The sequence below is a fragment of the Galeopterus variegatus genome, unplaced genomic scaffold, assembly GCF_000696425.1.
Source record: "Galeopterus variegatus unplaced genomic scaffold, G_variegatus-3.0.2 Scaffold3294, whole genome shotgun sequence".
NCBI lineage: Eukaryota > Metazoa > Chordata > Mammalia > Dermoptera > Cynocephalidae > Galeopterus > Galeopterus variegatus.
In genome coordinates, this window is record NW_007729405.1 from 7721 (window position 1) to 17695 (window position 9975).

General features: G+C 42.4%; 1 protein-coding gene across 1 annotated transcript in view; it reads right to left on the reverse strand.

Moving 5' to 3' along the window:
* Positions 1-2585: 2585 nt before the first annotated feature.
* LOC103600286 (protein sidekick-1-like) overlaps positions 2586-9975 on the reverse strand; it is a gene marked incomplete at its 3' end in the record, with an annotated part of 115624 nt that continues 108234 nt past the window's right edge. The window contains exons 11-13 of the mRNA XM_008584520.1: positions 8613-8760; positions 7488-7628; positions 2586-2767 (exon numbers count right to left, since the gene is read on the reverse strand). Coding sequence (XP_008582742.1) covers positions 2586-2767; positions 7488-7628; positions 8613-8760 — 471 coding nt within the window. The remainder of the gene's footprint in view (positions 2768-7487; positions 7629-8612; positions 8761-9975) is intronic.

A 9975-nucleotide genomic window follows, 5' to 3' on the forward strand; every position in this document is an offset into this window, starting at 1 on the left:
TCTTCACATGTATTGTCTGGCTTTCCTTTCATAGCTGCCCTTGAAGTAGTCAGAGCAGACAGAAATGCCACAATATTATAAACGAAAAACTTGAGGCTCAGGAAGTTAAATGTGCTTCTTGAAGACACATAAGCAGTGAATACTAAGGATCAGGCCTGGATGGACTCCCAGGAAAGGGGTCTTTTGAGGCCATGTATACAAAAACACCTGTGAATGTGTATGTGTGCGAAAATCTCTCTCCCATGCCTCAGTCTCCATCATTGTCTCCTCCTGTCACTTTTCTTCCTGGTGTGTCACCTTCTAGTTAGATCCCTTTTCATCCAGGTCATTAAGTCCTCCCCTCCAGATCTAGACTAGTGCTGCCCCTGTCCTTCCTGCGCCTTCCCTGCACTCTGTTAGACTTGGTGGCCTAACATCCTCTCCTGTTTCTGTCCTACCCTGGGTGGGAATGTTGATTAAAGGACAGAATTAACATGCTTGCTTCACTTTGTTCAGCCATGGTGTGGCCAACTGGGAGGTTTATGAAAAGCAGGGACGGTTGAGCACAGTGACTGCACCCTGAGGCATCCAGAACTGTGGGGCCAACTGCTGTCCCTTGGCTGTGGGCCCCTCCTGATGCCAGCCAAGTGCCTGACCCTGACTTGGGGTCAGTGCCAAGGCCATGTCCAAGGGACAGTGCCCCCATTTTGTGGTCAATAAGTGTTATCACCCCCAATTTGTCCTGGGGCTCAAGCATGTACCTCGAAGAATGTACCTCAAACAAAGGAGGGTCAGAGTGAGTGGGTGCTTCCTGGGGAAGTCTCTGAGGCTGTCACAAGCCTGAGAAATTCTTTCCAGTGGCCCAGGAATGGGTTTAGGGCTGGAGTCTGGGGCGGGAAAGACAACAGGAGACAAAGTACTAAATCCCAGCAAGCTCAGGGGAGAGTTCCCCAGGGGCATTTACAATCCCACAGAGCACACAGGAAGTCTGAAACATGCAGAGAGGAAAAGGCTGAGCCCCTCAAAGGGAGGACAGATGCATCTGTGTTTCCTGAGTGCACAATGAGGAAGTCTTTACACGAGGCTTAGGAGAGGAACATACAAGGAATTCCTCAAGAGTGTGTAAGAAGAAATGCTCTGCAGTGAGTGCAGATATGAATTACAACCATGTCCATTGAGTGCCCCGGGAGTGCTCCGGCTCTGTGTGGCAGCACCAGGCATTGAACACCCAGGCAAGGGAAAGACAGCCCAGCAACAGAAGCTGAGATGTGATGGAAAACTACACATGCAGCATTATGTACAGACTTTAGCTTATGAATAGTTAAAAAGAAAAAAGGAGAGATGATGAACCAGATTAAGACAAAAAGCTAGTTGAAGTCAGGTTCTCACCCATATGAGGAAAACAAATCCTTTCAAGGAGCAAAAGCATATTTCAGTGATTTCTCCATCCAGAGAAATACTTGGATACAGAGGCCGAAGCCCACCTATCATGCCACCGTCTCTAACTGAACCCCCTACCATGACCTGCTAGGCCGGGCAGCCAGTCCATCACTAACCACACCAAAATCTCCTCTGAAGTCCCACTGACATCAGAGGATGCCTACATCGCTCAGAGAACATGTTCTTGACTCAGAAGACTGGATATTAGTGCTGTTTCTGCCATTTGTTGGCCATGCAGTTCAGAACAACTAAATTCAAGCTAGCTAATACTCAGTTTCCTTATGCATAAGTGATTAAGAATGAAACTTGCCCTGTTCTAGCCTACAAACTGTGAGCAATTTGAGAAAGGGTCTGGGCCCCATTCCTATTTTTATACCTAGTCCTACTACACAGGAAGCACTGGACGAGTGCTGTGGATGGCTTTACGACATTCTGTCTGGTCACTTTTTTTTTTTCAGGAGTGGAGGGAGTTTTTATTGATCTAGTAAATTGTCTGCTTGTGTAACTGAAAAAGGCAAAAAAAACCCCACAAAGCACCAGGTTGCAAACTCCATTACCAATAATCAGATTACATCACTAAAAACAAAATTGTAAATCATTATTCTCTTTGAAAAACATTCATAGTATCACATAGAACTCCACAGCAAACTTTACTGCAAAACATACAATTATTCCATTTAGAAAAACTCAGTTCCACAGAACTTTTCAAGAATAAGTGTACCAGTTAAAGGAGGTGTATAGATACTTCCTGCCCTTGAAAAAAGCAGTTGGAATATTATTTGTTTTTGTTTTTTTTTCCCAAAAAAGATGACCAGTAAGGGGATCTTAACCCTTGACTTGGTGTTGTCAGCACCACGCTCACCCAGTGAGCTAACCGGCCATCCCTATATGGGATCCGAACCCGGGGCCTTGGTGTTTTCAGCACCACACTCTCCCGAGTGAGCCACGGGCCGGCCCTGGAATATTATTTGTCTCCTTTCTACAGCATTGCTTTAGTTTAGGAATGGGTGGAGAGATTAAATTAAACACGTAATGTATTTTCTTCTAAATGCACTGTAGAGGATGGAATCCTTTATTTTTATTTCTAACACACTCCAATCAAATTTTGCAAACCCTGCTCCCCCAAAAAGATAGCACGACCTTGTGGTTTTGGAAAGCAAGCTTACCTCCTTGTAAGGTATATTCAGTCACTGCCCTGCTAAAGACTCCCAGGCCAGCACCATTGTAAGCTGCCACCTGTATTTCATACTGTGTCCATATAATCAGGTCTGTCACCAGGCAGTAGTTCACCTCAGGGCTGGTGATGTTCCTCTGCTGATACTCCCCAGGCAGGCCGGCCAGGCGGTATCTGCAACACAAAGGAAGTCCATGATGGAAGAGAAATAATATGAAACAGGAATTGGGTTTGCCCACGTTATTTTGCATGGTTAGAAGAAAATAGAAGTAAATAAACAGAAGCAGAGCTGAGAGGTCTGCCTCAGACAACACCATATCCTAATTCAACAATTTTTAAAAATATAAACTAATCTCACAGTGATTATAAACTCTGGGCAAAACAGAGCTGACATTTCAACTACAGTACAGTTAAGGAAAAATTACAGCTTTTTAAGTGTAACTTGTCTAGGGAGTAAAGTGACTTAGTACCAAAAATTCCAGACACGATTTCCATCACGGTGTTGCTGTAGATCAGTATGAGAAACACTTTCCTTTTGTGACGTTGAAATGTGGGGAGAAATCAAGAAGCAAACAGCATGTGGCCTCTCGGTCTCCACAGACTAAGCTCCCTGCTCTGTTTCCCTCTAGGAATTCGAGATTTGTCTAAGTATATCCCAGAGCTAGAATAAGTGGCTTTGAAAAGGTGTTAACACTTCTAAAATACTAGTCCAATGCTAAGTATGACGAATTACTTTTCAGGGGACCTTTGTGAGTGCTTGGGTAGTATATGTTCTTCAGTGTAGTAAAGGAAGAAATTTAAAGTTGTGTTTATTAAAAAAGCGACTTACACAACTCTGGACTTAGAAAATGTATAAAGTAGGAAATTGCTACTTGTACTATAAAAGGACTTTTAGGGCATTTTTTGATTAGTAAATGTTTTTCCATGATTCAGTTTATAGAAGTTAATGAACTGCACTCACTAATTCAGTTAATTTATTGAGCTTTTATGGATCAGTCCCCCTGGGGAAAGTGAGGGACATGTACAGTGGAGTAATTTCCTAGTCATCCTGCACAGCTTCTGAAAGCATCTAAATTCTATCCCAGGAGAGGTTCTTCTCTCAGGAAAATGTGGCTTTGTATGATAAACGGAAAGGGGAAAAGACTGATGAGGGATCCAAAAACAAAACGGCAGAAATAAATCTGTTAACTTTTTATGGCATGTTGGAATCTTTGAGCCACTGAGCTTTGGCCTCTATGGGTTGCAGATTCTTCATCAGTTACCTGCACTGTCCCACAGGCCAGAGCACCTGAGCACAGAGGAGAAGGATCTGAAATAGACACACATGGACCAGTATGGCTGGTCCGTGGTCTGAGATAGATACACACCAGGGCACCAGTATGGCTGTCTTTATCAGAAAAAAGAAGAAACTCAGAAACGCACGCCCTTAAATGTAAGAAAACTTTCCAAAAGAGAATGATGGCTGAAAATGCCATAAGAAAGCAGAGAAACGGCAATGAATGTTTCTTCACAAAATCAGGATTTTTGAGAGTACCTTTCATCCCCTCTTGTTACAGACCATTTGCACTTGGTGAGAGGTCTGTTTGATAGGAAACATAAATGATCAAGAGCAGAGAGCACTCGAATAGCCAGAAGGTCCAAGACCTACTTCTCCCTCTTTCCTGAAAGGAGTAAACAGCCTGAAGAGGGAAAGTGTTATTCTGTGATGGGCAAAAATGAGAGTTAAATTATCAGACCACATTTTTGCTTCATATTCCATCCACTTCTGATACCTACTGAATTGGCATTCCTTTACTGAACTACCTACAGCAAGCAAGTGCAGGTGCAATTCACAGCGGGTGTTCAGTTCATTTATAGAATGTGATAGTTCTCAAGGCAGTGGGCCACAGGGAGAAAGGCTAGGAATGAATTAACCCATGTGAAAGACATTTCCATTTAAATTCCCTATCTAAAGATAAACTTTTAAAATAAATGGCACTGAGACAATTATACAGCCCAGTTGGAAAAATGTAAAACTTGGGCATGAGAATGGCACCACAGATCACCCATAATCAGTATGACACATGAACTTGACCTCTTGAGAAGGGTTTGCTCATGTGGACCCATCACTATACGATATACATTCCAGGGGAAAGCAAAGAAATTACCATCAGAAGATTTTGGCTGAGGTCCCCACTCAGCTACTTTTGAGCTGGTGATCTTAGGCAAATTCTTAACTTCTCTGAGCTTTGGTTTCCATCTCTCTAAAATGGGAATTATAATAACGGCATTTTACATGGTTGCTGCAAGAACCAAATGAAACAATGAATGTGAAAGAGATTTGGAAGTGTAAAGCACCTACTAAACATTAAACAAACAAACAAACCCACTGCTCTTCTACGAAGAAGTGTAGAAGAAAGAGAAATCTTGGAGTTATGCTAAACTGGTTGCATGATGAGCCACCCGTCTTCTCCCAGGGTACTCTTCATGCAACTGTGAAAAACACATTGCAGAATTTACATCTTCAGAATGGGCTATGCCTCCTTCTGGAACATGTAGGTTGGTGCATTCTAACCGGTGGCCGAGGGTGCTTTTGTAGTATTCACAGGATGTCTAAGAAGGTCACAATTAATAACGAAAGTGCAGGGCCTCCTCCTCTTACTGGTAGGATATGCTGCCCAGGAGACCGTCTTGGCTAGAACGAGATGATTTTTGTATACAGAAATTACAGGAGAATGTTTCTAAAGGACATAACCCCTATGATCCTCACAAAGAAACACCCTGCCTATTATTATAAATATTTTATTACTGCACATGCATCCTAAATACTTCTTCTGGCTGAAGCCATGAAGGTGATTTATTTCCATTTGCTCTTCCATGTATTGTGCCTCAGATCTGACACAGAGACTGTGCCCTGGAGGATACAAACTTGCAAACAGAGAGCTGATTTGCAGACTAGAGGATTATTTGGAAATGTTTCCAAGCAAATTCACTTTGGCATGGGTCTTTAATTCTGAAAACTTTGATATTCACAGGACTATGGTAGAGCACACTCATTTTAGGGCTTTTTTGATTTAAGCTCCTAAAAATACAGATACCACCTTCTTCAGCACTCAATTCTACTGGCTCCATCATGGAAAATCCTTTTAACAGTAGTAATCCTACAAATAGAGAAATGTGCAGTCCCTGATGTGGCCTCATAACATCAGAGAGATTTTATTATTAAACTTTGTGCCCCGAGCCTGCTTCTGTGGGATGACTTTTAAAGTCCTTACTTGACAGCTTCAGCCTAAGGAAACATTTCCCCCACGTGCTGAAAAAAAGCTGGGATGACAAGCATGTGCGGGGCTGGTTAGAGAGGGCAGGCCAATTATTTTCATTAGTTGATGGGTATGGAATAAGAGGTAATGGGCTTAAAGCTGGAGCCAGAGCAAGAAGCATGAATGTGACGGAAAACCTCAGCCTTCAAGCAGTAGGAAGCACCAGGATATTTTCTGGAGAGAAGAAACATCAAGCAATTGGGAATTATTCCAGAAGCATCAACAGGAACCAGAGTCCACAGGCCCCGTGCCCATAGGGGACAGAATCTCAGTCTCCTCTTTGTCCTTCTTTGAAAGAGGGAAGGACAGTTGGGACAAGGAGACAAAAGGGGCCCTGAGTGCTGATTCTAGCCCCTTGCGCTCCCCCAGGGATGGCTCATTTAAACCACTTCAGGTAAATAATGATCTGGCTTAGAGAAGAATTCATATCTTGAGGAAAAACTTGAGAACAGCAATGAGTTGGTTGTGATAGGCAAATATTACATGTGTATAGATAGACATGTATTAAATGATGAATGGATGATTATATAAATATATATATTGGGAACAAGCTGTCCTTCATATACAAAGATAATAGAGTTAAAGAAGCAACACTTTCACAACTTCTTACATTTATCTAAGAAATTAAATTCATCCACTTAAGACCTTTGTTAACCAAGTATTTACTGATCATACACTCAGAATGAGCCCAGGGTAGGCATTTGGAGGAAGAGAATAATGGATACCTACAGTTATTGTCTCAAAAAGGCTGATAAAATTAACAAATACATCCACAGCAGTACAATCTATTAGAAGAGATTTAATAATTATCCTTTAATACTGCTTTTTTTCTTTTTACTTGTGTCAACAAACCACTGCAATTATCACATTCAGTGCAATTTTAAAATTAGTAGATTTGGCAAAGGAGATTTCTTCTGTCAAACACAGCCAAGTTCTGATATTAGTTCTTTGAAATACTGTTAGAAGCTTAACCACCCTTTTGGGCAGAGACAGCAAACTGGCCACCCTTCAGCTATAACTGGCCTGTGGATATGTGCATTTGGCCTGCCCTATGTTTCGAAATACATTGCTTTCATTTGTTATGTCTAAAAATTGTCAGATTGTATGTAAAATCCTAGATTTTTGGATTTCCTTGTAATACAAGAAGATCTGGCAATACTGCGCAACATACTAGCATGGTAACAATTAGCTATAATAATTAAATCTAATTATTATTGTTTTTAATTATGTTTAATAATATGTGCCCCTGGGGAAAACTTAAATGGAATTAAAGGATTTACAGTGAAAAGCACACCTTGCTCCCAACCCATAATACCTCCCCTCCATTCTTTTCCCAAAAAGCAATGGCTGGTGCCAGTCTTGTGTGTATACTTATACTTTATGGTTGGAAGTGCACAGAATGTCTCAGCAAGGCTGTCCACAGGAGCTGTGCTCTCCGGTTTGCTGCAGTCTCCACTACTCCCTAGTTTCACACTGGCCTGATCCTCCTGATTACTGTTTGGCTCCTACAGACATTTGAGTTTGCAACCTTAGTGAAACAGACACTTGACGCTTTATAATGACTGTGTAGAAATGGCCAGTCACAGGTTACTTGCCTGAGGATGTAGCCATGCAGCACTCCATTGTGCTCCGTTTCCGGGGGCGGCTGCCATTGCACCATGATGGACTGATTAGTACGCCCACTGGCCACTATATTTTTGGGGGGAGCACTGGGTGGTTCTTCAGGTAACATCAGCCTAAAAATAAAAGATGAGCATAAGAGTGATGAGTGCCAGAAACAAAGGATTCTCATTTGCATTCTCTATCTTGCTGAATCTTGAGCCTGACTATTTACAAAATTTGGGTGACAAGAAAACCAAAACACACATGATCAAACTGAAGGGATGTGTGTGAAATAGTTACAACAAGTCAACATAATAGAAAATCAGTTAAGCAAGCAACAAGGAAGACACAGGAGGTAACCTTATTCTGTCTCCATAACTCAGTGCCTCAACTCTTTAAAAAGATTACAAGCTTTAATGAGCCAGCTCACAGGCCTGAAGTCTGAGACTCTTTCCAAATTGTTTTCTTTGGCTCTTTCAACATTTCTCATATCAAACTCCCACATTTTGAAAAAAGTCATTTAGATTACAACTATTCTACAACTAAAGCCTTTTGAAAGCCCAGGTTGGCTGGGGAGGACTCCCTGAGATTTGATGGAGACACTTTCCCATGTCACATCTGAATGAGCTTCTGAAGCAGCCCTCCCAGGGATGAGTGAGCATAAAGACCACTCAGGAATGCAACACTGCCACAGAAACAATGGAGTCATTCAGCTACCCTCACGACACCCTGCTAGGTGTTTACTTGTCAAGATGGTGGCACTAGCTGCCACCCTGCTGGCAGTCAGGGTGGATAAAGGACATGGAAAACACATAAGCTGTTAATTTCCTGTTTACAGAGGACTATGCTATCAGGAACGACTTACGTAGGGACAGCCAGGACACCACAGGAGAAATCCAAGAAACCTGCCTCAGAGCAATTCAGGAAAACCCAGCTAGTCCAACACATGACTGTTTTCTCTCTTTGTGACAGACTTTTCTGCTCACATTTTTGCCAATATCCCTAAGTGACTCAGGGTGATTACTTTGTTCAATTTCCTCCACCTAATACAATGCTTCTATTTAACTTTCAGGACCAAGCTGCTCCTGTCACCACAAAGAGGGATGGGCTTCACACACCTGCTCGTCTCAGCGCTGTACTGGCCCTTGCCCACTTGATTCACTGCACACACCCTGAATTGATAGGTGCGAGCTGGAGTCAGGCCACTCACAGTGACGCCTGTCATCTCGGGGCCAACATTTGACAGATGCACTTTCCATGGAGAGTCTAAAAGAATGAGCAAAACAAAATCAAACCCACATAAACTCATGTCTGAATGATAATAAGTGAATGCAAATGTGTTCCCATAAATTATCTCATTTGCTTACCAAGACAGCTCCAAGAGAGGGAGTGGTTACCCCCGTTTAACAGATGTGGAGACCAAAGCTCATGGTCACATGGGTAGCAACTAGGATGCCTGGTGTGAAATTCAGGGTTTCCTACCCCAAATCTAATGTGCTTTCCATTTCCCCCATGCTGCCATCAACAAGTAAAGGAATTTTTTGTTCAACCTGCATATGGCAGTTTTAAAAGAACCAAAATATTCCTGATTCAATATGTAATGGGAAAAGTTCTCTGTCGGCTCACATGGTTAGGCAGATTGCAGATTTGTTTCCCAGAAAAGGATGCTGCACATGCCACTGAATGATAAATAAAAACTATATTCATTAACATTTTAATAAAAGAGGAAATGAGCATGATAAAGACAGATGGGCTGCGCATTTTACAACCCATCTGTGTGGCAGCCCATTACACCACCACACCCCTGTGTGCCTTTGGCTGGAGAGAGGCATAATGAAATTCACACTAGTTTCAAATATCTTTCCACCCAACTTTCCGGCAGGTGTGGAAGAGCAACTCTGTCAGCCGCAACCCATCTGTGTGGCAGCCCATTACACCACCACACCCCTGTGTGCCTTTGGCTGGAGAGAGGCATAATGAAATTCACAGCTAGTTTCAAATATCTTTCCACCCAACTTTCCGGCAGGTGTGGAAGAGCAACTCTGTCAGCCAAATGGGCTCTTACCCGCAAGGCATCAGAAGGTTCTGCTGGGGATCCTACACCTTTGCAAGATTTTTTTTACAGAGTTTACACATGCTTTTCAGCCCAATCATTTTGCAGAGTGATGTCCTGGAAAGAACAAGATCTGGCAATGACTTCGAGCATCCACTATCAGTTCCCTTTCTGAATTGCAATGATGCCTGAATTGCATTTTCAAGTTATTAGTGAAGTGAAATATGGGGGAGGGAGGATTCTTGTGGAAATAAAAATGTCTTTCTAGTTCCTCTGAAGTGGTGCTAAAAATCCCTCTCACTCACATTGGAGATGGTCAAAAAGAGGCGGCATATGATTTCCACTATGGTGTTAGGCTATGCTCAGATTATAGACTATCCAGCTGCATGTAAACTCCACACATAAAATCACAGCCTCTTCTCCCAAAA